The following is a 27,877-nucleotide window of genomic DNA, read 5'->3' on the forward strand; positions in this document are numbered from 1 at the left end:
CAATAATACAGAGAATACTAGGAACAAAAAATATGTCTGTCTGTCTCAACTGCATAGTATATGCCCGTCAGTCTAAATTGCATCTCACTGTCTAGATTGCCTCTCTCTCTCTCTCTCTAGATTGTGTCTGCCCCTCTGTTGAAATTCTGTCTGTTTAATTTATTGTATCCAACCACCTGTCTCTATTGTGTCTGTCTATCTGTTTAGATTGTGTCTATCTAGATTGTTTCTGTCTGTACTGTCTCCATCTGTCTCTACTGTGTCTGTCTGCCTAGGATGGGTCTATCTCTCATTACCCACAATGATACAAAATAAATAACCCCAAGAATACTGGGAATTTCCTTAGGCTGTTCTCTCCTTGGCCATTTACACGACAAAGACAACACAAGGGACCCCATGCACCCCCCAGGTACACACACATCGGAATTTAACTGCACACTGTCACGGGGTTCCCAGGCGATGCTCTGGACCTGCTCCTCATGAAGCCAGTCAGGACTCTGGGCAAGTCTCCTTTCTGTGAGCAGCCTGTCTGCAGGACACACAGCTCACCCGGCTTCCACCTTCCTGGGTCTGACCTCGGAGCCTCCAGCCTCCTCTGCCCCTCCTTGCGCTTCCCCCAGCGAGTCCGCCCAGGCGGGGTCCTGGGGAAGCCAGAGGGTCCTGCCCCCCAACTCCGCAGTCAGACGGGACTCTCAGCCAGCCAGTAAAACAGAAGGTTTATTAGACGACAGGAACATGGTCTAAAACAGAGCTTGTAGGTGCAGAGAACCGGACCCCTCAGCTGGGTCCATTTTGGGGGACAGTGAGCCAGACAACCCCGTCTGCCCTTCACTCCTCATCCCCAGCCAGCCTCAAACTGAAACTCTCTCCAGCCCCTCCTCCTCTGGGCTTTGTCCCTTTCCGGAGCCAGGAGGGCACCTGATTCCTTTGTTCTCCAACCCTTTAGCTCTCACCTTGCAGGGGGGAAGGGCACAGGTCATCAGTTGCCAGAAAACAGGGTGTCAGCCATTCTCTGTGTCCAGACCCCTGCACACACCTGCCCTGTAGGGCTCTGCAAGGATCATTCACCCTTATCTCACCACCTAGATACTTAAGAACTGCATAGGGGAAACTGAGGCACCCACACACTATTCAGAGGAAACATTAAGAACAGTCCCGCTTCGTCACGCACACACACACACCCAAGTCTAGCTATAGACACACACACTCTGGAGTTGAGCTGCACACACACACACACACACACACATATACACAAACACAAACACACAGATGCACACAGCAGAACCCAGTGAGTCCCCTTGGGAAAGCTCCCCGGCCATTTCAGGACACGTCCCCCCTATTCTGCAAAGGTCAGTGGCCGAGGGTCACAGAAACACAAGTGGGGGAGTTCTCAGCCGCACAGGACCCGGGGACGGAGCGAGGGGCCAATGTGGCTGGGGCCGGAGGCAGGCTGGGAACGGGGAGGGTTAACATGAGTGCGGGGAGGGCGGGGGGTTTTCCTGGAAGGGTGAGATGAGGCAGGCGATAGGAGGACTGGCTGGGCCACATTCCCCAGCCAGGCAGACAGCTGACACCAGGCTTTGGGGTCACTGGGGCAGCTCCCCGACCCTCTAGTCCCCTGCAGAAGCCGAGCTGGGAGCTGCTGGGCCATGGGAGCGCCCTGCACCCCAATAACCATCCTTCTCCTGCTGCCCATGCTGCAGGGTAAGTGGGGGCTGGGAGCCAGGATGCCTGGGCCCTATGGAAGGGGAGTGGGGGCTAGTGGTTTAGCACAGAGGGGTGACCGGGAGCTGGGACACCTGGGTTCTATCCCAGATTCTGCCACAGACTCCTTGTGTGACCTTGAGCAAGTCCCGCATCTCTCTGAGTCTCAGTTTCCCTGGATGGAAAAGGGAGAGAATGTTCCTGCCTTTGTCTGTTTAGACTGTGAGCCCTTCGGGGCAGGGACTGGCTCCCACTGTGGGTGTGGGCAGCCCCCGGCACCACGGGGCCCTGATCTCGGCTGGAATCTGGGCAGCACCTGGCACAAAGGATACCCGGCCCATGTTAGGGTATCGTAGGTCCTATCATAATACAGAGAATACTTGTAACAAACCATATGTCTGTCTGTCTCAACTGCGTCTGACTGTCTACATAATATATGCCTGTCAGTCTAGACTGTGTCTGCTCCTCTGTCTAAATTCTGCCGGTCTAGGTTGTCTGTCTCTCTTTCTGTCTTGAATCTGACCATCTGTCTCTATGGGGTCAGTCTGTCTGTTTACATTGTGCCTATCTAGATTGTGTCTGTCTGTACTGTCCCCATCTGTCTATATTGTGTCTGTCTGTCCAGGATGGGTCTATCTCTCATTACTCACAACAATACAAAATAAATAACCCCCAAACTACTGTAAGTTTCCTTAAGCTGTTCTGTCATTGGCAATTTACACAACAAAGACAACACAAGGGACCTCGCACACCCCTGAGGTACACACACACACACCCCCTGGAGTTTAGCTATGGACACACACACTCTGGAGTTGAGCTGCACAAACACACACACACAGATACAGAGGCACACAGCAGAACCCAGTGCGTCCTTTGGGGGCAGGGACTGGCTCCTATGATGGATCTGGGCAGCACCTGGCACAAAGGATTCCTGGCCCATGTTAGGGTATCGTAGGTCCTACAATAATACAGAGAATACTAGGAACAAAAAATATGTCTGTCTGTCTCAACTGCATAGTATGAGTCAGTCTAAATTGCATCTCACTGTCTAGATTGCCTCTCTCTCTCTCTCTCTAGATTTTGTCTGCCTCTCTGTCTAAATTCTGCCGGTCTAGGTGGTTTGTCTCTTGATGTATTGTATCCAACCACCTGTCCGTATTGTGTCTGTCTCTCTATTTATATTGTGTCTATCTAGATTGTTTCTGTCTGTACTGTTACCATCTGTCTCTATTGTGTCTGTCTGCCTAGGATTGGTCTATCGCTCATTACCCACAATGATACAAAATAAATAACCGCAAGAATACTGGGAATTTCCTTAGGCTGTTCTGACCTTGGCCATTTAGACAACAAAGACAACACAAGGGACCCATGCGCCCCTGAGGTACACACACGGAGTTTAACTGCACACACACCCCGGCGGTCTAGCTATAGTCTAGCTATAGACACACATACACTCTGGAGTTTAGCTGCACACACACACACACACACACAGACGCACACAGCAGAACCCAGTGAGTCCCCTTGGGAAAGTTCCCCGGCCATTTCAGGACATGCCCCCCTTCCCCCCCCCCCATTCTGCAAAGGTCAGCGGCCGAGTGTCACAGAAACACAAGTGGGGGAGTTCTCAGCCGCACAGGACCCAGGGACGGAGCGAGGGGCCAATGCGGCTGGGGCAGGGGCCGCCTGGGAATGGGGTGGGTGAAAACAGAGGGCGGGGGGTGGTGGCCAATGAAGCGGTTTCCCTGGAAGGGTGAGAAGAAGCAGGCGATATTCCTCGGCCAGGCAGACAGCTGACACGGAGCAGTGGGGTCACTGGGGCACCTCACCGACCCCCTAGTCCGCTGCAGAAGCCGAGATGGGAGCTGCTTGGCCATGGGAGCGCCCTGCACCCCAATAACCATCCTTCTCCTGCTGCCCATGCTGCAGGGTAAGTGGGGGCTTGGAGCCAGGACGCCTGAGTTCTATCCCTGGTTCTGCCACAGACTGCCTGTGTGACCTTGAGCAAGTCATGGGTATCTCTGGGTCTCAGTTTCCATAGATGGAAAAGGGAGAGACTCTTTCCGTCTTTGTCCGGTTAGACTGTGAGCCCTTCGGGGCACAGCCTGGCTCCCCCTGTGGGTCTGGGCAGCACTGGGCACCACGGGGCCCTGATCTGAGCTGCACGCTGAGCAACACCTTCACAAAGGATTCCTGGCCCGTGTTAGGGTATCGTAGGTCCTACAATAACACAGAGATTACTAGGAACAAAACATATGTCTGTCTGTCTCAACTGCATCTGACTGTCGGAATAATGTATGTCCATCAGTCTCGATTGTGTCTGCCCCTCTGTTTAAATTCTGCCTGTCTAGGCTGTCTGTCTCTTAATGTATTGTATCCGACTGCCTGTCTCTATTGTGTCTGTCTGTCTGTTTAGATTGTGTCTATCTAGATTGCGTCTGTCTGTACTGTCTCCATCTGTTAATATTGTGTCTGTCTGCCTAGGATGGGTCTCTCTCTCATTACCCACAATGATACAAAATAAATAACCCCAAGAATACTGTGAATTTCCTTAGGCTGTTCTGTCCTTGGCCATTTACACAACAAAGGCAACACCAGTGTCCCATACACCCCTGAGGTACACACACACGACAGATGCACACAGCCCCGGAGTCTAGCTATAGACATACACACCCTGGAGTTTAGCTGCACAAACACACACACACACAGAGAAGTGCACAGAAGAACCCGGTGAGCTCCCTTGGGAAAGCTCCCCGGCCATTGCAGGACATGTCCCCCCATTTCACGAAGGTCAGCAGCCGGGTGTCACAGAAACACGAGTGGGGGAGTTCTCAGCTGCACAGGACCTGGGGACGGAGCGAGGGGCCAATGCGGCTGGGGCAGGTGGGAGGCTGGGAATGGGGAGGGTTGACATGTGGCGGGGTTTGGTGGCGCAGGAAGCGGTTTCCCTGAAAGGGTGAGGAGAGGCTGGTGATGGGGGGACTGGCTGGGTGACATTTCCTGGCCAGGCAGACAGCTGACACTGGGCAGTGGGGTCACTGGGGCAGCTCACCGACCCCCTAGTCCCCTGTGGAAGCTTAGCTGGGAGCCACTGGGCCATGGGAGCGCCCTGCACCCCAATAACCATCCTTCTCCTGCTGCCTAGGCTGCAGGGAAAGTCGGAGGTTGGAGCCAGGATGCCTGGGTCCTATGGGAGGGAAGTGGGGGCTAGTGTGTTGCAGCAGGGTGGGCAGGAAGTCAAGATTCCTGTGTTCACTTGAAAGGAGAGTGGGGTCTATTAGGCTAGAGTGGGGGGAGGGGCTGGGATCCGGGACTCCTGGGTCCTATGAGAAGAAAGTGGGGGCTAGTGGGTTAGAGCAGGGGGGGCTGGGAGCCAGGACTCCTGGGTTCAATTCTCAGTCTCAGCAACAGACACCCTCTCTCGCCCCCACCCTCTGAGCCAGCCCCAGAAATGTACCTTAGGGATCTTGAAATGCTCTAAATAGTGTAATAACCCAGGGATGAGGCTTCAGCAGGGAAGCGGTTAACAAGATATGAAGTGCAGCTGTGTCCCATGGGCAGGGCAGGGTGCGAAAGACTCAGCTGTTGTCCCAGAGCCAAGGAGGAACCCAGCAGTGCTGGCCTCCAGCCCGCACTGCTCTAACCACTAAAGCTCCCCTGGCTGGGGAGAGACCCCAGGCACCCTGAGAGCCGTGTGTTATTTTGCACTGTTTACTTTTAGTCAGCATTTCTTTCTGTCTTTCTTTTCCTGTCTTCCTGATTCCTGTTCATTTCTGAAACCGGTTCCCCTGCTTTGTGCCATCTGTGACTCCTTCTCCTGTCTCCCTCAGCTGCACCGGACCGTGGAATCCAGACAGGTATGTAACCTATCACTGAAATCATGTCCCCTTTCACTTCAATCAGCCTCTGCATCAGGTGGCTGGAGGGTAGCTAATGTGATACCGATTTTTTTAAACACTCCAGAGGCGATCCTGGCAATTACAGGCTGATAAGCCTAACTTCAGTACTGAGCAAAGTGTTTGAAACTATAGTAAAGGACAGATTTGTTGGGGAAGAGTCAACGTGGTTTTTGTAAAGGGAAATCGTGCCTCACCAATCTACCAGAATTCTCTGACTGTATCAGCAACCATGTGGACAAGGGTGATCCAGTGGATAAAGTGTACTTGGACTTTCAGAAAGCCTTTGACACAGTCCCTCACCCAAGGCTCTGAAGCAAAGTAAGCAGCCATGGGATAAGAGGAAAGATCCCTTCATGGATCAGTATCTGGTTAAAAGTCAGGAAACAAAGGCTAGGAATAAATGGTCAGTTTTCACAATGGAGAGCGGTAAATCGGGGTCTGTATTGGGATTACTGCAGTTCAACACATTCATAAATCGTCGGGGAAAAGGAGTAAACAGTGAGTGGGCAAAGTTGGCAGATGTTACAAAATACCTTGTTAGTTAAGTCCCAGGCAGACTGCGAAGAGCTAGAAAGGGATCTCACAAAACTGGGTGACTGGCAATAAAATGGCAGATGAAATTCAATGTTGACAAATGCAAAGCAATGCACATTGGAAAACATAGTCCAAACTATATAGATAAAATGATGGGGTCTAAATGAGCTGTTACCACTCAAGAAAGAGATTTTGGAGTCATTGTGGATAGTTCTCAGCGGCAGTGAAAAAACCAAAGAGAACGCTGGGAATCATTAAGAAAGGGATAGATAATAAGACAGAAAATATCATATTGCCTCTCTATAAATCCATGGTGCGCCCACACCTTGAATACTGTGTGCAGATGTGGTCGCCCCATCTCAAAAAAGATATTTTAGAATTGGAAAAAGTACAAAGAAGGGCCACCAAAGCCATTATGGGTTTGGAACGGCTGCCGGATGAGGAGAGATTAATAAGCCAGGGACTTTTCAGCTTGGAAAAGAGACGACTAAGGGGGGATATGACAGAGGTCTATAAAATCATGACTGATGTAGAGAAACTAGATAAGGAAGTGTTATTTACCCCTTCTCATAATAGAAGAACCAGGGGTCACGCAAAGAAATGAATAGGCAGCAGGTTTAAAACAAACAAAAGGAAGTACTTTTTTCACACAACACACAGTCAACCTGTGGAACTCCTTGCCAGGGGATGTTGTAAAGGCCAAAAGTGTAACTGGGTTCAAAAAAGAGTTAGGTAAGTTCCTGGAGGATAGGTCCATCCGTAGTTATTAGCCAAGATGGGCAGGGACACAACCCCATGCTCTGCGTGTCCCTAAACTGCCGATTGCCAGAAGCTGGGACTGGATGACAGGGGCTGGATCACTTGATGGTTCCCTGGTGTGTTCATTCCCGCTGGGGCACCTGGCGTTGGCCACTGTCGACAGACAGGACACTGGGCTGGATGGACCACTGGTCTGACTCAATACGGCCGTTATGAATCACGACGCCGCAGGGTGGTGCTAGGGGGCGCTGTGCAGCAGGGAGCGGGGGCGCCCTCCCCAGACCATGAGTGCCGGCCCCGATGCCCGAGGGCGGCGCTAGGGGGCGCTGTGGAACACCAAGCCCCCCACGGGAGGCTGCCTTGCAGCTCAGCGCAGCTCCAGTCCCCTCCACCAGGGAGCGCCGCGTGTCCTCCGTTCCGTCATGGTTCTCTCCCTCCGCCCGCAGCGTGTGGCCAGGCGGGGCCCCAGGACCGGATCGTGGGCGGGGAGGACGCCCCGCTGGGGGCCTGGCCCTGGCAGGTCAGTCTGCAGTATGAGAACCGCCACATCTGCGGGGCGACCCTCATCAACGCGGAGTGGGTGCTAAGCGCTGCACATTGCTTTCCCAAGTGAGTGACCGGGGCTGGGCCAGGAGGGGGCTGCGGGTCGGGAGTGGGGGGCACCGGTAGAATTCGGGGGGAGCCCAGGGCTGGGCTCCTAGGGGGCTGCGGGTCGGGAGTGAGGGGCACCGTTAGAATTTGGGGGGAGCCCAGGGCAGGGCCAGGAGGGGGCTGCAGGTCGGGAGTGGGGGGCATCGGTAGAATTCGGGGGGAGCCCAGGGCAGGGCCAGGAGGGGGCTGCGGGTCGGGAGTGAGGGGCACCGGTAGAATTCGGGGGAGCCCAGGGCTGGGTTCCTAGGGGGCTGCAGGTCGGGAGTGGGGGGCACCGGTAGAATTCGGGGGGAGCCCAGGGCTGGGCTCCGAGGGGGCTGCGGGTCAGGAGTGGGGGGCACCGGTAGAATTCGGGGGGAGCCCAGGACTGGGCTCCTAGGGGGCTGCGGGTCGGGAGTGGGGGGCACTGGTAGAATTCGGGGGCAGCCCAGGGCAGGGCCAGGAGGGGGCAGCGGGTCGGGAGCGAGGGGCACGGCTGTTGGTCTCTGGGCGCTGACCCCTCTCTCGCCCCAGGCATGCGGAGCTGTCTCGGTACCGCGCCGTCCTGGGCTCCCGCCAGCTGTCGGTCCCAGAGCCCGGCTCCCTGCGGCTGCCCCTGTCCCGCGCCCTGGGCCACGCGCTCTACTCTGGGGAGGGCTCCAGCGGAGACATCGCCCTGGCCCGGCTAGGCCGCCCCGTCACCTTCACCCCGCAGGTGCTGCCCGCCTGCCTCCCGGACGCCGGGGTCCACTTCCCCGCCGGGACCCTCTGCTGGGTTACTGGCTGGGGGTCGCCACGAGAGGGAGGTGAGGAGGGGGGGAGAGGAAGGGAGGGGGCAGGAGGAAGAATAGAGAGGGGAGAGGTGGGGAAGTGGGGATGGGAGGGGCCATGAGGAAAGGGGGAGGAGAGGGGAACACAGAGGAGGAGGGGAAAGGAGGGGGGAGCATTGGAGGGGGCAGGGAGGGGGGCATTGTGTCCTCCTCCTCCTCCCCCAGAGTCCCCTCCCCCACCCTGGCAGTGTTAACCCTTCCTTCCCCCACCCCAGACCTGCTCCCGGCCCCCATGACGCTGCAGCAGCTGCAGGTGCCCCTGATCGACCCACTGCCCTGTGATGCCCTTTATCGGCGCCGGAGCTCCATGAGGGAGATCCAGGACGACATGGTGTGTGCCGGCTACGCCGAGGGACAGAGAGACGCCTGCCAGGTGAGAGCAGGGGGCTGCAGGTCGGGAGTGAGGGGCATCGGCAGAGCTGGGGGGGGCAGGGGGCTGAGGGTCAGGAGAGAGGGGCATCGGCAGAGCTGGGGGGGCAGGGGACTGCGGGTCGGGAGAGAGGGGCATCGGCAGAGCTGGGGGGGCAGGGGGCTGCGGGTCAGGAGAGAGGGGCATCGGCAGAGCTGGGGGGGCAGGGGGCTGCGGGTCGGGAGTGAGGGGCATCGACAGAGCTGGGAGGGGTAGGGGGCTGAGGGTCGGGAGAGAGGGGAATCGGCAGAGCTGGGGGGGGCAGGGGGCTGAGGGTCGGGAGAGAGGGGCATCGGCAGAGCTGGGGGGGGCAGGGGGCTGCAGGTTGGGAGTGAGGGGCATCGGCGGAGCTGGGGGGGCAGGGGGCTGCGGGTCGGGAGTGAGGGGCATCAGCAGAGCTGTGGGGGGAGCCGAGGGATGGGCTAGCAGGAGGCTGCAGGTCCGGACTGAGAGGCCCCGGTGTCACCGATTCTCTCTCCCCAGGGCGATTCGGGGGGCCCCCTGGTCTGCCAGAAGGCTGGGCTCTGGTTCGTGGCCGGCGTCGTCAGCTGGGGCGAGGGCTGCGCCCTCCCCAACCGCCCCGGGGTCTACATCCGCGTCGGCGCCTACCTGGACTGGATCGGGCAGCACGTGCCCAACGCCACCTTCGGGGTGGTCAATATCACCACCTACAGCCTGCCCGGGGGCGGGCCCCCCGGCCCTGCCCCCACTGCCCTGCTTCTAGCCGCCTGGCTGCTCCGCATTCTCTGAGCCCCGCCCCCCGGCAGTTAAGGCCACACCCACCCGGATAGGCCACGCCCCAAGGGGAGAGTGCCACGGAACCGCTCTCCAGGGACTCCGCCCCCTTCCAGCCACGCCCACCCAGCCATGACATGTCACGCCCACCAGTGGACTGTGCCACGGAATCCCCCCTCCCCTGTGGACTCTCCCTCATGGCCAATGGATGGGTCCTGCCTACCTCATGTCAAGTGACCCCGCCCCCTTCCGGCCACGCCCACCCAGGCACGACATGTCACGCCCACCAGTGGACTGTGCCACGGAATCCCCCCTCCCCTGTGGACTCTCCCTCGTGGCCAATGGATGGGTCCTGCCTACCTCATGTCAAGTAACCCTGCCCACTTCTGGCCACACCCACCCAGGCACAAGCCCTGCCCCTGCGGGGGAGAAGGACCGGGGCTTCCCCGCAACATGGGTGGGTCACAGCCACCACGCTTCAGCCTGCCGGAAATATTCTCCCCCACAGGACCAAGTATGGGTCTGAGCCAGGGCAACAGGGAAGAGACGGGATACCGGGCTAGATGGGCCCATGGGTCTGATCCAGCCGGGTCCCTTGTGCACTGTTTTAATTTAAACTCAAAAGACTGGAATAATAATAAATAAATAATTTACTGTTCTTCAGTGCCTGAATGCAGGTTATAAAAGTGCTTTACAAACAGGAATAAAAGAAACCTTAGAATAATTCCAGGGGGCGGGGGGAATGGGACTACTATTGTACATGGGGAAACTAAGGCACCAAGCAAGGCAAGAACAGAACTGGGGACAGAACCCAGGAGTTCTGCCTCCCAGCCGCCACTGCTCTAACCCACTAGACCCCACTGTCCTCCCAGACACAGAACCCAGGAGTCCTGGCTTTCAGATGAGGTGTAGGGCACAGGCCACAAGAAGCAGGGTGTGGGCTAGCACCATGGGCGCATGATTGAAGCTGCCGTTTTTTAATTTTTTCTCGCAGTTCCTGTTAGCCACGGAGCCGTGGGCTGTTCCATTCGTGGTGCCCTGGATGAACGCCAGGTCTGGGACGGTCTCTCGGAGCCAGCCGTGGTAACTGGTGACTCGGATGTAAACGCCGGGGCGGTTTTTCTGAGCACAGCCTTCTCCCCAGCTCACCACGCCTGCCTGGACCCAGCTCTGTCCCATTTTACACACCAGCGGACCGCCGGAGTCACCCTAGCGGTCAAAGAGCCAGACAAGGGGTTACTGAGATGCAGCTACCTCTGGGGTGGGGCGTGGGGGACCCCCTTGCCCAGCACCGAGGTGCGGCCCCTCTGGGTAGGGGTGCAGGGGATGTTCACAGGGGGACCCCTCACCCAGTGCTGAGACACGGCCCCTCAGGAGTGGGGTGTGGGGGCTGGTTATGTGTGGACACCTCGCCCGGCACTGAGATGCAGCCACTTCTGGGGTGGGATGCGGGGCTGTTTGTATGGAAACCCCAGCACCAAGATGCAGCGGGCTCTGGGGCAGGGCTCTCACCTGGCAGGCATCCTTGCCCCCTTTGGCGTACCCGGCACACAGCATGTCCTCCTGGATGTTCTGCCCTTTGCCCCTGCAGTAGAGGGCGCCGCACGATGCCTGGGCGATGATGGGCACCTCCAGCTTCTGCAGCGTCTCCGGGGCTTTGCCTTTCCCTGCTGGGGGAGGGGGCAGCGGGACAGCTGGGCTAGGAGCCACACCCACTGCCCCTCCCCCTGCCCAGCGGGGTGAGGGGCCACCATAAATGGGGGGGGCATGGACGGGGGGGCACAATCCCTTCCCCCCACACCAACTTGTATCTCCTGCTCCTTTCTGCCCTGCATGCTGCATTGCCTCCTCCCTTTCAGATCTATCAGCCCTCCTTCTTTCTTCCTTCTTCCCTCCATCGCTCGCTTGTCGTCTCTCCGAGTCCCTTCATCTTTCTCTTTCTCTCTTTTGTTCTTATTCCAGTCATTCCTTTCTTCCTTTCTTACAACATTCATTCGTGTCTCTTTCTTTCTTACTTTTTTTCTTAGGCCATTCATCTTTCTTTCTTTCTTTCTTTCTTTCTTTCTTATTCTATTCATTCATTTCTTTTTCTTTCTTATTCCATTCCTTTCTTTCTTTCTTTCTTTCTTTCTTTCTTTCTTATTCTCTTCATTCATTACTTTCTTTCTTATTCTATTTCTTTCTTTCTTATTCCATTCACTCTTTCTTTCTTTTTCTTAATCATTCCTTTATTTCTTTCTTTTTCTTTCTTATTCTATTTCTTTCTTTCTTTCTTATTCATTCCTTTCTTTCTTTTTCTCTCTTATTCTATTTCTTTCTTTCTTTCTTTTTCTTATTCCATTCACTCTTTCTTTCTTTCTTAATCATTCCTTTATTTCTTTTTTTCTTTCTTATTCTATTTCTTTCTTTCTTTCTTTCTTATTCATTCCTTTCTTTTTCTTTCTTATTCATTCTTTCTTTCTTTCTTATTCTATTTCTTTCTTTCTTATTCCATTCACTCTTTCTTTCTTTCTTATTCATTCCTTTCTTTTTCTTTCTTATTCTTTCTTTCTTTCTTTCTTATTCTATTTCTTTCTTTCTTATTCCATTCACTCTTTCTTTCTTTCTTAATCATTCCTTTATTTCTTTTTTTCTTTCTTATTCTATTTCTTTCTTTCTTTCTTTCTTATTCATTCCTTTCTTTTTCTTTCTTATTCCATTTCTTTCTTTCTTTCTTATTCTATTCATGCATTTCTTTCTTTCTTATTCCATTCTTTCTTTCTTTCTTATTCTATTCATTCATTTCTTTTTCTTTCTTATTCCATTCCTTTCTTTCTTTCTTTTTCTTTCTTATTCTATTTCTTTCTCTTTCTTTCTTATTCTATTCATTCATTACTTTCTTTCTTATTCTATTTCTTTCTTTCTTATTCCATTCACTCTTTCTTTCTTTCTTTCTTTTTCTTAATCATTCCTTTATTTCTTTCTTTTTCTTTCTTATTCTATTTCTTTCTTTCTTTCTTTTTCTTATTCCATTCACTCTTTCTTTCTTTCTTTCTTTCTCATTCCTTTCTTTCTTTCTTATTCTATTTCTTTCTTTCTTTCTTTCTTCATTTCTTTCTTATCCTATTTATTTCTTTATTTCTTATTCCATTCACTCTTTCTTTCTTTCTTTCTTTCTTTCTTTCTTTCTTTCTTTCTTTCTTTCTTATTCTATTCATTCATTTCTTTCTTTCTTTCTCATTCATTCCTTTCTTTCTTTCTTTCTTAATCATTCCTTTCTTTCTTTCTTTTTCTTTCTTATTCTATTTCTTTCTTTCTTTCTTCATTTCTTTCTTATCCTATTCATTTCTTTATTTCTTATTCCATTCACTCTTTCTTTCTTTCTTATTCTATTCATTCATTTCTTTCTTTCTTTCTTTCTTTCTTTCTTTATCATTCCTTTATTTCTTTCTTTTTCTTATTCTATTTCTTTCTTTCTTTCTTTCTTATTCCATTTATTTCTTTATTTCTTATTCCATTCACTCTTTCTTTTTCTTTCTTATTCCATTTATTTCTTTATTTCTTATTCCATTCACTCTTTCTTTCTTTCTTTCCTTCTTATTCTATTCATTCATTTCTTTCTTTCTTTCTTATTCCATTTCTTTCTTTCTTATTCTAGTCATTCATTTCTTTCTTTCTTTCTTTCTTTCTTTCTTTCTTTCTTTCTTTCTTTCTTTCTTTCTTTCTTTCTTTCTTATTCATTCCTTTATTTCTTTTTCTTTCTTATTCTATTTCTTTCTTTCTTATTTTATTCATGCATTTCTTTCTTTCTTTCTTATTCTATTCATTCATTACTTTTTTCTTTCTTATTCCATTCTTTCTTTCTTTCTTTCTTTCTTTCTTATTCTATTCATTGATTTCTTTCTTTTTTTCTTACTCATTCCTTTCTTTCTTTCTTTCTCTCCCCCCCCCTCCACCCCACCTTCCAGTACAGCCATGCCCCAGATTCTTTATGTCCTCCCTCCCCACTGTAGCTTTCTCAGGATCTGGGCCCTGTCTCCCCCATCCCCCAACCCCAGCCACACACTTCACTCACCTCCACCTTTGACATCCCCCCAGCCAGTGACCCAGCACTTGGTCTTTGGCAGGAACTGGACCTCGGCATCGGGGAGGCAGATGGGGACGATGCGGTCAGTGAGGTTCACTGGCCTCTCTAGCTGGACCAGGGCAATATCCCCACTGGAGACTTTGCCCCCGTAGCGGGGGTTGCAGATAATCTTCCCCACGGAGGCTATGACTGCATGGGGGCTGGGGTGCAGCTGCTTGTGGGTCCCAAGTAGCACTGAGAACCGGGAAGGGTCCTTGGTCCTAGAGATAGAGAACAGCAGTGAGAGGAGCCCGGGGCTGGGCTAGCAGGGGGCTGTGGGTGGGGAGTGAGGGGCACCGGCAGGGCTGGAGGGAGCCCAGGCCTGGGCTAGCAGGGGGCTGTGGGTTGGGAGTGAGGGTCACCAGCAGAGTGGGGGCTGGGCGAGCAGGTGCTGCAGGTCGGGAGCGAGGGCACCCTGATACTCACTGTCTGAAGCAGTGGGCTGCCGTCAGCACCCACTGTGGGGAGATGAGGGACCCCCCACAGCGGTGGGTGCCGTTGAGTCTCAGGCTGACCTGCCAGGGCCACTCCCCGTCCCGCGCCTCTGAGCCCCCCACGATTCGCTTCGTAGGGCTCTGGCGCCCACACACTGTGGAGAGAACAGGTGGGAGTTGGGATCGGCTGGGATGGGAGGGGTCGGGGGAGCTGTTATGGGCTGTATGGACCAGCCGCTCACCTTTAGCAACTGCCCTGTGCTGGGTCCCAGACACAGAGAGCTCAGAATCCAGCCCTGGCTCCCTGGGCATCTGTGGGGTCACTCTGGATTTACCCCAGAGCTCACCGAGCCAGGACCCAGCCCTGGCTCCCTGGGTGTCAGTGGGGTCACTCCGGATTTACCCCAGAGCTCACCAAGCCAGGACCCAGCCCTGGCTCGCTGGGCATCCGTGGGGTCACTCTGGATTTACACGGGGGGTTGCAGAGCTCATAATCCAGACGTGGCTCCATAGACTTCATCACAACACAATCAAGAATAATTACTGCAGCTAATTTTATAGTCCAATGAAAAACCCAGAATTATAACGAGGCAGGAGAATTATCTTGGTACCTGTTGTACTAAGAATCCCAGGTAGGTACAACACTGAGAACAAGCCACTAATAAGCCAAAAACTGAAAATACACAGTTAATTACCTAACAAAGCAATTATATTAACCAAGGCTAGTGGTTAGAGCCGGCGAGGGGCTGGGAGCCAATACTCCTGGGTTCTCTCCCACCTTGGGGAGGGGAGGGGAGTGAGGTCAGGTGGTGAGAGCAAGGGGGCTGGGAGACAGGACTCCTGGGCTATCTCCCAGCTCAGGAAAGGGAGTGGGGTCTAGTGGTTAGAGTGGGGGGCCTGGGAGCTAGGATTCCTCAGTTCTATCCACAGCTCTGGGAGGGGAGTCAGGTCTAGGGTTAGAGCAGGGTGACACTGGGCAAGCCCCCATGCCTCCATTTCCAAAGGAGGATAATAATCCTGCCCTCCTTTGTAAAGTGCTTTGAGATCTACTGCAGGAAGGAAAGGGGGTTCTCGGTAATAACCCCAATTCCCTGCTAATCAGCTGTAAAATCAGTTCCACCACTTCCATTACATAGATTCATATTTCACTGCTTATCCATTAATAAAGCAGTTCTCCTTCTTGCAGCAATGATCACGTGCCATGTTCTGCTCATGATCACACAGCGACACCATGCAAGAGACTCGATCAAACGATTCATTGCTAATTAACTAACAATGGTACTACCCTTACTAATCATAATTAATAGAATCTCACCACTCAAGAGTTAATAATAACCACGTTATTAGAATGATAGCAATAATATTAAAACCACTAAAAACATTAAGGGATAGATAGATAGATAGATAGATAGATAGATAGATAGATGATGAGAGGGATGTATGGGGATGGATAGATTAGATAGATAGATGGGGGTGTATGGGGATAGATAGATAGATAGATGATGAGAGGGATGTATGGGGATAGATAGATAGATTAGATAGATAGATGGGGGTGTATGGGGATAGATAGATAGATAGATTAGATTAGATACGGGGGTGTATGGGGATAGATAGAGAGAGAGAGAGAGAGAGAGATAGGATGCACAAAGAAAGAAAGAAAGAAAGAAAGAAAGAAAGAAAGAAAGAAAGAAAGAAAGAAAGAAAGAAAGAAGATGGGTGTATAAGGACGACAGATAAATAGATTAGATTATAAAGCTGTAGAAAGAAAAGTCTCCCAGCTCCATTTGCATTGGATACTAGCTTTCACCCACCCAGCCAGCTGGCCAATTTTTCTCACCAGATTGTGCCAGGCAACTCCCTGCCTGGGGTCCATCCCCTAGGAACCCTGCCAGGGTCAGCAGTGCCAGCAGAGTCCCTCTGCCCATCACCCCTCTCCTCTGGGCTGCCCGGTGCTGCTCCCCCATGCCACTCATCCTGGGATACAAGTAGAATGTGAGGGTGCCCCGTGGCACTGCAGGTTCCTATATACTCAGCCCTGGCAGGGTGTGGGGCTGGGAATGTCGCCTGACTTGTCGGACCAACGTTGGCAAACGCCTCTCTACTTCCTTTCTTCCCAGCAACCTACCTTCCATGTTCTTGCCCTGGGCACGCCATCTCGGGAGCTGCTCCCCTCCCCCATCCCAGCCTGCACTCCCTCCACCACCCCCCTCGCCCTCCATCCACCCCCACGCCACCCACCTCCCCTGCTGCCAGGATCCCGCCCCAGTCCCTCTGCTCTGCACACCTCTCTCCCCTTCCCAATTTCCATCCCCGTCCGACTGGTCTCCCCTCCACCAGCCATCCCGTCCCAAGTCTGCTTAGCTGGCGAGACCCCCCACGCCACCAACCCATTGGGAAACAGGAGAGAGGCCCGGCTTAGCCTGGGAGGGGCAGGTTTGCAAAAGACCCAAAGGAGAAGTCTGTTAGGAAAGACCCGGGGATGAAGACACTCAAGGAAACAAGTGACGCAGGAGCATTACCCCACCCCGGCCTCACGTACGATGAGCCACGGTCCTGGGCGGAAACCAAGGGCAGAAAGGTTCACCTGAGGTGTCTTGGGGGTTGGCACCTGGGTGACTAACTGAGGAGCAGGGGAAGGCAGTGGACATCCTTGCTCCGTTGAAGCCAAATTCCCTTTGGCGAGGAATTCCCATCAGGGGTGTGATGCTGGCCCCAATCCGGCCAGCCAGCGCCCGGGGCTGCCACCTCCAAGAAGCAGAAAGTCCAGATTCTGCATCCGCCCCCACCTGCCTGACCTTGCTGTGACAAACCGGGCCCTATTTTGGGGGACACCGATGCCTGCCTCAGTTTCCCTCTGTGATGCGCATCGCTACCCAGTGGGGGGGGAGGGGCAAAAAGGATTAAGAAAGCCACTCTTGGGGGCAATGGGGTGTGGGGTGACATCGGTGCCTGGGGTGAGGTGACGGGGTCGTTACAGGACTGCCCGACACTGACCCGTATCGGGGGGGGTTGGCCAATGAGAGCTCCAAGGAGTGAACAACTGACGCTGATCCACAGGGATCTCTGGTGGGCGGCCTATGGGAGCCTGCGGATTAACCTGAATTCTGAGCTCAGCTGTAAGAAATCCAGGACCATTCATGGGACGTCCCAGTAATGTAGGGCCTGAAAGCCTGACTTAGTCCAGACGAAAAGACCTGCCGATATAACTCAAGGGCCGTGTTACCCTCAAGTGGTAAACAGCTAAGGAGCCAAAACTGGTGTGTCGGAAATTAGACCTCACCGGTAGGCTGCTCCACCCATCGCGTAAAGAAAAAGATCTTGAGGGGGAAATTGCCTTCACCATCCCGGTGCCACCCCCATTCTCGCCTGGGAACTCCGCTCTTTGTCTCTCTGCTCTTGAGAGCCGTCCTGTTCAGACCGGCCCGGAGAGAGGGACCCAGACAACATCGCCACCGACCCCAGGGGAATCCCAACCGCTGGGATGAAAAAGGATCAGACATTAAGAGCAGCTCCGGCCCATCTCAGCTGCCTTCTCCTCCAGTTATTACATCTTGGCTACCGTCTAAGAGACAGTTAAAGAAGGGGGCTTTCCCTGCTAAAACCTCTCCCCCGTTCAAGGGCCAGGGACCAAGCGCGGGGTGGGGGGGAAACGAAAGCCTTGGTTCCTGTGTTACATTTCCAAGGCTTTCGCTGGTTTTCGCCTTCTTTTCTGGATTTTTCCGGGGGGGGGGGCGGGTTGGCCGCCCTTCTCCTGAGGCCCCTCTCCTCCACCACGTCTTCCCTCCAAGACCACACCCCCGCTCGGTCCTCTCCATCTCCCCCCCCCCCATCGTGCGTCCTTACGGCCTGTAAAAAGTGGGAGGGCTATATTTAAAACTGATGGGGCCATGGCCCCTTCCCCCCCGTTCCGATGCCCCTGGCCGGGACTGGCAGGGAGACGGCGAAAGAGTCCGTGGCAGCTTGGCTGGGTCGAGTCTGTCTTCACCTTTGCTTCTCCGGGCTAACCTAAGGACTTCCCGTGCTGTGGTCCGGTGGATAAAATACCCGGCTACGACAGGCTGCCGGGCGTCATTGCAAATCGTGGCTGCGGGGCATTGGTCCCTGAGGCGTGGGTAGGCCTCTAGCTCAGCTGGACTCATTGGACAGAGCTTGTGTGGTTGGAGGGCTGGAGCCCAGAGACCTTGAGCCCAGGGGGGAAGAGGGGGCCTCCGAGGGGCTGTGGCAAAGCGGGGGCGTAGCACCGATCCTGTGCACCCGGGACACCCTGCGACGGGGCACGGCGAAAAACCAGCCAGGCTGCTTCAACGCTGGCCGGATGGCCACCGTAACAATGCCTCATGCTGATTTCGATCCCCCGAGATCAGGTGTTCTCAAACTGGGGGGGGTCACAAGATCATTATGTGGGGATCATGAGTACACGCACGAAACAGAGAGAAACGGCTCTAAAATCCATCATTTAAAGCTAGCCTTTTAGAAAGTCCCACACACCTTTCCGTCACCATGCAGCATATGTACATAAAAAGCATGGCAAACGTCCAACACAGCGATCATTGTTCCTAAGCAAAATACATACGGTATTATCACCGCCCAGCTCTGCATTGAAAATAGTGTTAAGTAAACAAAACGTTTGTCATTTGTACAGGGGTTCGCTCTCCGAGGCGTGCTGTCTGAACGGGGTCGTCAGTACAAGAAGTTTGAGTCGCAGGTGCCGGGAGGAATCTGGAGTCAGGTTAAAAAAAAAACCAACACATTCTCCACCTGGAGTCTCCATCTTTGGGTGGCTTCTAATGTGGCCTGGAGGTCAGTCAATATAAGACAGTCCCGGGCACTAACGGGCTCTCGAACCAGGAAGAGAAAGAACCAACGGCCTGACGTTAAAGCCAGGCAAATTCCCTTCATTGATTCTGAGCAGCTCAGGTGAGTAAGTATTGGAACAAACTCCTAAGGGAAGGGGAGGGCAGGGAAGGTTTCACCATTTCTGGTCAGCTTCCAATCAAGACAGGAGACCTTCCTGGAAGACACTTTAACCAAACACAAGTTACAGGACTAAACACAGGGAGGAAGTGGATGAAATGTAATGCCCTGGGCTACACAGGTGGACAAACCAGATGATCTACTGGTGACTTCTTGCCCTTAGAATCCATGACTCTTCCATTGGTGGAAATGTAAGATCCATGGAGCAGCTAGGACAATTCGCCGCAGAGAACAAGACGCCCCAAAAATGCTAAAGGATGGAAGCGGTAGCCCAGAGGGAATTTCAACCGCTGAGAATCTAAACTAATCAGCTAACAAATCACAAGCGCATAACAAGCGTAACGGGTAAATTACAATTAATATAATTATTCATAATCATTTCTGTAGATTTTATCTAGCACTTTCCAACAGCATTTCTCAAAGTACAGTGCAAAGGAGGCCAAAATAATGATCAAATAGAAATTAATTAATTATTCAATAATAAGAATAATAATAAATCACAGCAACCAGGAATGACTAGATCTGGTTGACAGTCTTCCAACAGTACCCATTTTGTTGCAAGCGCAGCCGTCTGTGGGAATGTCTCTATTTCAAGAACGTTTTATTTTGAAGAGCACGTTAAAAGGCAGCAAAGCAAGCTCAAAACCTTCCATGCAGCGAGATTTTGGAGGGAAGTTTTGGGTTTGGTTTTTTAATTTCATTTTGAAATAAGCTTTCATTTGGAAAGGTCATTGATAGGATTCATTTCAGATCCATTGAAATGGCTTGTTCCCATTTTGCCCTCGTAAGAAATGTGACAAGAATTCTACAAAGAAATAGATAAATATACACCAGTAAATGACGGCAAATAAACTATCAAACAATAAATATTTTGGAAATAAACAATGCAAATAATAGAACAATGGAAGCTAATAATAAGCAAATAATACGTAAGTTAAAATATAATAAATAACTGGGAAATAGCCAATACAAATAATAGAAAAATAGAAACCAATAACTGACAACTAATAAACTTTGTCTTTAAGCTTCCACACCTGCATGGAGCATCCACCAGTTTCCACCTCTTATTCCAGTCTTGCTCTGGTCTGCTCAAGCATCTGAGCATCATGGGGATGGATTTGGCTTTTTCCTCTGTTGGTCGCCCTCTTTTTCTGTTTCCATAGCCCTTGCCATGGAAATCGTGTTGATGGTCCTAAATATATCCATCACCTTCTTCTCCCTCCATCTGATATTTCACATTGGTTTGCTCTGCTTACAATTTTGGATGTTGCAAGATTCTCTCTCTTTCCAATGGTCTCTAACAATCTTACAAACCAACCAATAACTAGAAAATAACCAATCCAAATCACAGGCAAAAATCTACTAATAACTGACAATGGATTAATATGAATGCAATAAATAATTAGGAAATAACCCGTATAAGTTATAGATATATACAAACTAATAAATCGCAGCTAATAAATGAATGATAAAACAATGAATACTTAGGAAGTAACCAATACAAGTTACAGAGAAATATAAACCAATACATATTATTGAGTAAATATATTACAAACCATAAATAACTATGAACTAACAAATATGAATACCAGATAAATACAAAATTATAACTGACAGCTAATAAATATATTAAAAACAATAAATAGCTAGGAAATAAGAAACTCAAATGACAGATAAATAGATATCAATAAATGACAGCTAATAAGTCTGTAATAAAAAACAACTAGGAAATTATCAGTGCAAATAATAAATAAATGTAAACTAGTAATAAATATGTTACAAAACAATAAATAACAAGAAAATAACAGATTAATAGCTAGAAAGTAAGAGATGATTAACTAATAAATGACAACTAATACATATATTAGAAAACAATAAATCGCCAGGAAATAAGAAAAACAAATGATGCATTTATTAGCTGTCATTTATTAGTTTATCTTTTACAAAATAAATAGCTAGGAAAGAATCAATGCAAATAATAGATAAATGTAAACTAATAAATGAGAGTTAATCAATATATTACCAAAGAATAAATAACTAGGAAATAAATAATTATTAAATATTATCTAATAAATGACAACCAATTAATACATTACTAAAACTCAAATAAAAATAATAGATCACCATAAGCGAATACATTACAACTAATAAAGACATTACAAAATAATACATCGCTGGGAAAGAATCAATGCAAATAATAGACAAATATAAATTAATAAATGACAACTGATGAATAAATTACAAACCAATAACTAGCTATTTACTAAGAAATACATTTCACAGACAAAAGGACTAGATAATACTCATCAAGAGTAGAATCCAAAACAGTGGCTTTCAAGCTTTTTTTATTTGCAGACCCCAAAATAATTTCAAAAGGAGGTCTCTTTGGGAATCTTAGACATAGTCAGCGGACCCCCAGGGGTCCATAGATCACAGGTTGAAAACCACGGCTCTGTGGTAACGACAACCTTTCGCGGACCCCTTAGACACAGTCTGCAGACCCCCAAGGGGCCCGCGGATGCCAGGCTGAAATCATTTCCATGTTCCAAAAGAATCACAGGCCACACAGCTCTCATACCGTGCCGGGGGAAATGCATCATGTCCCACCAGGGATGCAGTTATTTAATTACTGATATCTCACCCACAAGCTTGATGTCTGAGCACAAAATAGGCCAGAGCGGTGGGACCCCAACAGACAGCTAAGAAAAAAATGGCAAAACCAGTGGAGAGCGTTACTAAAGACAGATCGGCTAGGAAATAGCTATCAAATAGGAAACGCACAATAGATAGGTTTCAGAGTAACAGCCGTGTTAGTCTGTATTCGTAAAAAGAAAAAAGAAAAGGAGTACTTGTGGCACCTTAGAGACTAACCAGTTTATTTGAGCATGAGCTTTCGTGAGCTACAGCTCACTTCGTCGGATGCATAGCATATCGTGGAAACTGCAGAAGACATTATATACACACAGAGACCATGAAACAAAACTTCCTCCCACCCCACTCTCCTGCTGGTAACAGCTTATCTAAAGTGATTATCAAGTAGGGCCATTTCCAGCACAAATTCAGGTTTTCTCACCCTTCCCCCCCCCCCACACACACACATACAAACTCACTCTCCTGCTGGTAATAGCCCATCCCTCTTTGAAACCTCTCTTTATAATGCGCATGATAATCAAGGTGGGTCATTTCCAGCACTAATCCAGGTTTTCTCACCCCCCCCACACACACACCCCTCCAAAAACCACACACACAAACTCACTCTCCTGCTGGCAATAGCTCATCTTACAATGTGCACAGCAATAATCCAAGTTTAACCAGAACGTCTTGGGGGGGGGGTTGTAGGAAAAAAACAAGGGGAGATAGGCTACCTTGCATAATGACTTAGCCACTCCCAGTCTCTATTCAAGCCCAAATTAATAGTATCCAATTTGCAAATGAATTCCAATTCAGCAGTTTCTCGCTGGAGTCTGGATTTGAAGTTTTTTTGCTTTAAGATAGCGACCCTCATGTCTGTGATTGCGTGACCAGAGAGATTGAATAGCTTGTCTTTCTTTCGAAGCACTAAGAAATAAAAAGAAATAACAAAAATAGCAATAACAACAAACAGTGCTATTAACAAAATGTCGGCTAAGAAATAAAAACAAATACCACAAAACAGAAAAATCAATAGATCGTTCTGATTAGGAAAGATCAGCAAAGGAATGAAGTGCTAATAAAGAAACAGAAATAACTATCAGATAACAAATGCCATAGATGTGCTAATAAAGATAACAAGCACAAAGAGCAAATATAGATAAACAACTAGATAACTAGAAACTAAAAAAATTGTCAAAAAAAAACCCCCAACAAATAATAATGAATAGAAATACAAAATAACAAAAAGTGTAGAAAAGAACAAATGCAAATAATAACTAAATGTCAGCTAACCCACAAGTGACAAGGGTAGAAAACAACGGCTACTGTACACATGCCCCCAAAGTAAACCAATACATTTGAAGAACAAGAGTTAACACATAAATGGCACAAAAATAAACACATCATAGACTATCAGGGTTGGAAGGGACCTCAGGAGGTCACCTAGTCCAACCCCCTGCTCAAAGCAGGACCAATCCCCAATTTTTGCCCCAGATCCCTAAATGGCCCCCTTAAGGATTGAACTCACAACCCTGGGTTTAGCAGGCCAATGCTCAAACCACTGAGCTATACAGTCAATAAGCAAGAATATGAAAGGCATAGGTCAAGCCATTGACTAAGAACTAACTTTCCCAAGAGTAAATAAATAGCCCAAATAATCAACTTTCTTCATAAAAAATGACAATCTAATAAGTAAATAACGTTTTTAATCCCTAAGGGCAAAATAGACAAGAACTAACTAGAAACTAAAACAAAAGCTAGACAACACAAATAACTATTGACTATTAAACACATTTCACAATAATAAATAAATAACCAAATAGGGCTAATAAAGAGCCAACTAATAAATAACAAAAAATACCTGTCAAAGAGCAATCATAGATAAAAATAAAGTAATACATTGCTAGAAACAAAAAGCTAATCAAAAATATATAAGTAGCAAGCTTATAAATACCTAAGAAGTAAAAATAGACAAACTAATAAGTAACTCGGGAGCGAATACAAATAAATATTTAGTTCTTATCTTGTAGATACAAGCCAAGTGTTCATCAGGAGATCTCAAAGCACATTTTATTAAATAAAATATCTTTACATATAACAACTCGAGAGGTAACAGCACTAAACAAATAACTAGCAAATAAACGTTGACAACGGAGACCTCCGGAGGTGGCTTGATGGGAGGTGTATAAGTAATCACCACATTGTACATCAATAATCTAGAACAATCTTATTCGTCATTAGGTGTATTATGGTAATACCAGTCATGGAAGCAGGAGCCCCTTGTGTCAGGCGTGGAGCATTTTGCATTAGGTTATTATGGTTGCACCTAAAAGCAGCAGTCAGAGACCACGGCCCCATTGCGCCAGGCGCTGTACGATATTTATTAGGGGTATCACGTTAGCGCCTAGGAGCCCCAGTCATGGACCACAAGCCCATTGCGCCAGGCGCTGTATGGTATTTATTAGGGGTATCACGTTAGCGCCTAGGAGCCCCAGTCATGGACCACAAGCCCATTGCGCCAGGCGCTGTACGGTATTTATTAGGGGTATCACGTTAGCGCCTAGGAGCCCCAGTCATGGACCACAAGCCCATTGCGCCAGGCGCTGTACTCACACACCATCTCTGCCCCAGTCTGTGTGTATGACAAGAGATGCCAGATGGAGGCAGGCAGACAGAGGACCACAAGGAAACCATGGTCAACGGCAAGCTGTACACATCAGCAGCCGCACCGTTGTCGGCATCACGCGTGGGTGAGTTTTGAAGAGGGGTTTGAACACAACGCAGTATTGATTATTTTGACAGTTTTTAAGCTGACAGCCGGAGCCAGGAGTGGCGGAAGTGCCCTAAAAGTGGTCGGGGGGGCACAGGCACCCAACCCCTGGCCCCACCCCCACCCCCACCCCGAAGGCCTGCTCTCACACTGCCTCTTCCCGCTGGCCCCCCGCTTTTCTGGCACCCCTGGCCGGAGCCCCGCCCGTTCTGATGATCTGAATTTTTGGTGATCTGATCTGGGCCCGGTCCCAGTTTGATCGGGCAATCGGGGTTCCACTGTACAAGGTTTTAATTGGTTCACAACATGTAAAAACTAAAGATTCCCTGTGAAAACGCAAACTCCGTGGCCAATGGGTTTCTCGGATCCCGGCTGATGCTTCATGGAGGCCGCTGCTGGGGTGTTCACAGCTGTCGTGCAGCCCTCGAGGGCCTGGCTCCCGGTCCCGGGTGCCTGGAGGGGTGGGAAATCCGTCCCGCCGGCCTGTTGCAAGGCCCTGCCTGATCTCACCTCCGAAGCATCCCAGCCTTGCAGGAGCTTCCTGCCAGGGGGCTGACTTGCCCGGCCTGCTCAGCGCGCCGTCAGAGGGATAATTACAGGGAAGTTCGGTGCCTGCAGGGCTCGGTGCCCGGCAAACACTGCTGGGGGGTGCTGTAACGGGGGCAGACTGGCGCACGCCGGACCGCAAGCAGGGCGTGCGCTGAGACACGAGGGGTGATGATGTTTGTACGACCGGACTCAGGGAGTTATGCCAAGATGAGCATTTGCCTTGGCGGAAGGTGGATGGGTTTAAAGCGGTGTGAGCCGCATGGCCCCTTGCTTGCCGTCAGTAGAACCCAGGAGTCCTGGCTCCCAGCCCCACCTCGCTCTAACCCACCAGCCCCCACTCCCCTCCCAGAGCTGGGGAGAGAACCCAGGCATCCTGGCTCCCAGCCCCCCCTGCTCTAACCACTAGACACCACTCCCCTCCCAGAGCTGTGGAGAGAACCCAGGAGTCCTGGCTCCCAACTCTAACCACTGGCTACCGCAGCTTGACATCAGCAAGCCTATTTCCACCTTACTGCAAGAACTTGCGGCTGGGGTCAGGGTAAGAGGTGGTGTGTGTCAGCCAGAAAGAAAAGCAATAATCACAAACAATAACAATGAACCATGAGGTATATTGAAATGGACAGCCCCATTTCTTCCCCAGTGACTCACCCCCTCCAAGCCATGCAGCCCTGGCTGACTCATCACACAGAGCCTTTAAATTCCCATGGGGATGAGTATGACAGATCACCCTCGCGTTCATTGCAGGACTGCCTGGAGACCACTGTGATGGGCGCCACACAGACCCTCTGACTGACGGGGCTGCTGAGGTTCCAGCTGCAGGGTGTGAAAGGGAGATGGGACTATCCCCAGCTCTGGGAGGGGAGTGGGGGCTGGGAGCCAGGACTCCTGGGTTCTCTCCCCAGCTCTGGGAGGGGAGTGGGCTGGGGTCTGGTGGGTTAGAGCAGCGGGGGTGGAGCCAGGATGCCTGGGTTCTCTCCCCAGCTCTGGGAGGAGAGTTGGGTCTAGTGGGTTAGAGCAGGGGGGGTGGAGCCAGGACTCCTCGGTTCTCTCCCCAGCTCTGGGAGGGGAGTGGGGTGGGGTCTGGTGGGTTAGAGCAGGGGGGCTGGGAGCCAGGACTCCTGGGTTCTCTCCCCGGCTCTGGGAGGGGAGTGGGGTCTAGTGGGTTAGAGCGGGGGGTGGGGGCTGGGAGCCAGGACTCCTGGGTTCTCTCTCCAGCTCTGGAAGGGGAGTGGGGTCTGGTGTGTTAGAGCAGGGCGGGGGACTGTGAGTCAGGACTCCTGGGTTCCATCACCAGCCAAGAGAGGGAGGGAGATCTGGTGGCTTAGCGCTCCGGTCCGGGGGCTGGGTACCAAGGTTAATTCTCTCTGTTCCCGACCATTGCAGTGTGGGTCCTGAGCCACAAGGGGTCAGCCAAGGCCCAGCAATGGGAGCAAGTGGCTACTGGTGAGCTGAACAGGAGGGGCTCCTCCAGGTGTCCTCCAGGGCCCCTGCCCTTGTGAGCTGGGCTGCAAGGCAGCCCCCTGGCACTGGTAGGGGAAGGGGCTGGGACTGAATCCATCCCTTAGTTGGCTCCCTGGTGGTGAGATGCAGCCGCCTCTGGGGCAGAGTGTCCCGGGGTCCCCGGGCGATGCTCTGGAACTGCTCCCCATGAAGCCAGGCAGGACTCTGGGGAAGTCTCCTCTCGGGGAGCAGCCTGTCTGCAGGACACACAGCTCCCCCGGATCCACCTTCCTGGGTCTGACCTCGGAGCATTCAGCCTCCTCTGCCCCTCCGTGTGCTTCCCCCAGCGAGTCCGCTCAGGCGGGCTCCTGGGGAAGCCAGAGGGCCCTGCCCCCCAACTCCACAGTCAGACGTGACTCTCAGCCAGCCAGTAACACAGAGGTTTATTAGACGTTAGGAACATGGTCTAACACAGAGCTTGTAGGTGCAGAGAACAGGACCCCTCAGCTGGGTCCTCTTTGGGGGGGCAATGAGCCAGACAACCACGTCTGCCCTTCACTCCTCATCCCCAGCCAGCCTCAAACTGAAACTCCCTCCATCCTCCCGCTCCTCTGGGCTTTGTCCCTTTCCCTGGCCAGGAGGGCACCTGATCTCTTTGTTCTCCAACACTGTAGCTCTCACCTTCCGGGGGGAAGGGCCCAGGCCATCAGTTGCCAGGAAACAGGGTGTCGGCCATTCTCTGTGTCCAGACCCCTGCACACACCTGCCCTCTAGGGCTCTGCAAGGATCACACACCCTTATCCCACCACCTAGAGACTTAAGAACTGCATAGGGGAAACTGAGGCACCCCCACACTATTCAGAGGAAACATTAAGAACAGTCCCGCTTCGTCACATCTCTCCCCCCTTCGAGACCGAACTGAGCGGGGTCACTTTTGCCGGTGACCTGGGGAAGTTCGAAGCCACCAACGTTCCCATGAATGCCCCAGCATCTCTCCGGTTCCTTGGTGGGAGTTACACCAGGCCCTTCCAGTTTCACGCCCTCCCTTAGGTCGGGGGTGGTCGATAGCACTCGCAGGCCACATGTGGGAAGGTTTACGCGGCCCGTGCCCTTTGCCAGCCCAAAACCACAGGGGGTCAAACTGGGATCGGGTCTTCTCCCAGCGCTCCAGTCTGGAGGGCTGCAATTCGGGCTCTCTTGGCTAAGAGCCCCCATCTTGACCTGGGCCACATACTGTTCACTTACAGAACTAACATGGAGACATCCCTTTCTCAACAACCTTGTCTCCCCAACAAGCTGGCCAAACACAGCCACTTGGTTATAGGACCGTTTAACTTTCTTAACAGCTTTCACTCCGTCTGAGACCTCAAAGCTCTCCACGCTGGATCCTTCAACAGGAAAGTCAGTGGATCCATTCACAACAGAAACTTTCTGGCTGTTAGGAACTGAAACTTTCTTGAATAAATCACTTTCACAC

General features: G+C 51.0%; 2 protein-coding genes across 3 annotated transcripts; one reads left to right on the plus strand and one right to left on the minus strand.

Moving 5' to 3' along the window:
* The first annotated feature begins 1,627 nt into the window (after window positions 1-1,627).
* LOC141988458 (serine protease 27-like) lies at window positions 1,628-10,122 on the plus strand. 2 transcript variants are annotated; one of them, XM_074954251.1, is made up of 6 exons: window positions 1,628-1,704; window positions 5,532-5,558; window positions 7,340-7,502; window positions 8,058-8,329; window positions 8,569-8,726; window positions 9,246-10,122. In XM_074954251.1, the coding sequence occupies exons 1-6, from the start codon at window positions 1,650-1,652 to the stop codon at window positions 9,510-9,512; spliced, it is 942 nt and encodes a 313-aa protein (XP_074810352.1). In that variant the 5' UTR covers window positions 1,628-1,649; the 3' UTR covers window positions 9,513-10,122. The 2 variants fall into 2 exon arrangements, with proteins under 2 accessions (XP_074810352.1, XP_074810351.1); XM_074954250.1 differs by lacking the exon at window positions 1,628-1,704 and adding an exon at window positions 3,541-3,631.
* Window positions 10,123-10,394: 272 nt separating this feature from the next.
* LOC141988456 (serine protease 27-like) lies at window positions 10,395-16,009 on the minus strand. Its single transcript, XM_074954248.1, has 5 exons — window positions 15,874-16,009; window positions 14,029-14,191; window positions 13,552-13,823; window positions 11,010-11,167; window positions 10,395-10,706 (listed from the first exon to the last, which is right to left on the minus strand). Exons 1-5 carry the CDS (start codon window positions 16,007-16,009, stop codon window positions 10,395-10,397), a joined length of 1,041 nt encoding a protein of 346 aa, XP_074810349.1.
* Between the last annotated feature and the right edge of the window lie 11,868 nt (window positions 16,010-27,877).

The sequence above is a fragment of the Natator depressus genome, chromosome 6 (assembly GCF_965152275.1).
Source record: "Natator depressus isolate rNatDep1 chromosome 6, rNatDep2.hap1, whole genome shotgun sequence".
In the NCBI taxonomy this organism is placed as follows: Eukaryota; Metazoa; Chordata; order Testudines; family Cheloniidae; genus Natator; species Natator depressus.

What these genes read in the sequence shown, in the direction of transcription:
- LOC141988458 (XM_074954251.1), top strand. Translation starts at nt 1,650, where the DNA reads ATGGGAGCGCCCTGCACCCCAATAACCATCCTTCTCCTGCTGCCCATG. An exon ending in GCTGCACATTGCTTTCCCAA is followed by an intron (nt 7,503 to 8,057) that starts GTGAGTGACCGG and finishes CTCTCGCCCCAG; the next exon opens with GCATGCGGAGCTGTCTCGGT. An exon ending in GGGGTCGCCACGAGAGGGAG is followed by an intron (nt 8,330 to 8,568) that starts GTGAGGAGGGGG and finishes CCCCCACCCCAG; the next exon opens with ACCTGCTCCCGGCCCCCATG.
- LOC141988456 (XM_074954248.1), bottom strand. Translation starts at nt 16,009, where the DNA reads ATGAGTGGCATGGGGGAGCAGCACCGGGCAGCCCAGAGGAGAGGGGTG. An exon ending in GGGGGATGTCAAAGGTGGAG is followed by an intron (nt 11,168 to 13,551) that starts GTGAGTGAAGTG and finishes CCCCTCCCCCAG; the next exon opens with CAGGGAAAGGCAAAGCCCCG. An exon ending in GGGGCAAGGATGCCTGCCAG is followed by an intron (nt 10,707 to 11,009) that starts GTGAGAGCCCTG and finishes TTTGACCGCTAG; the next exon opens with GGTGACTCCGGCGGTCCGCT.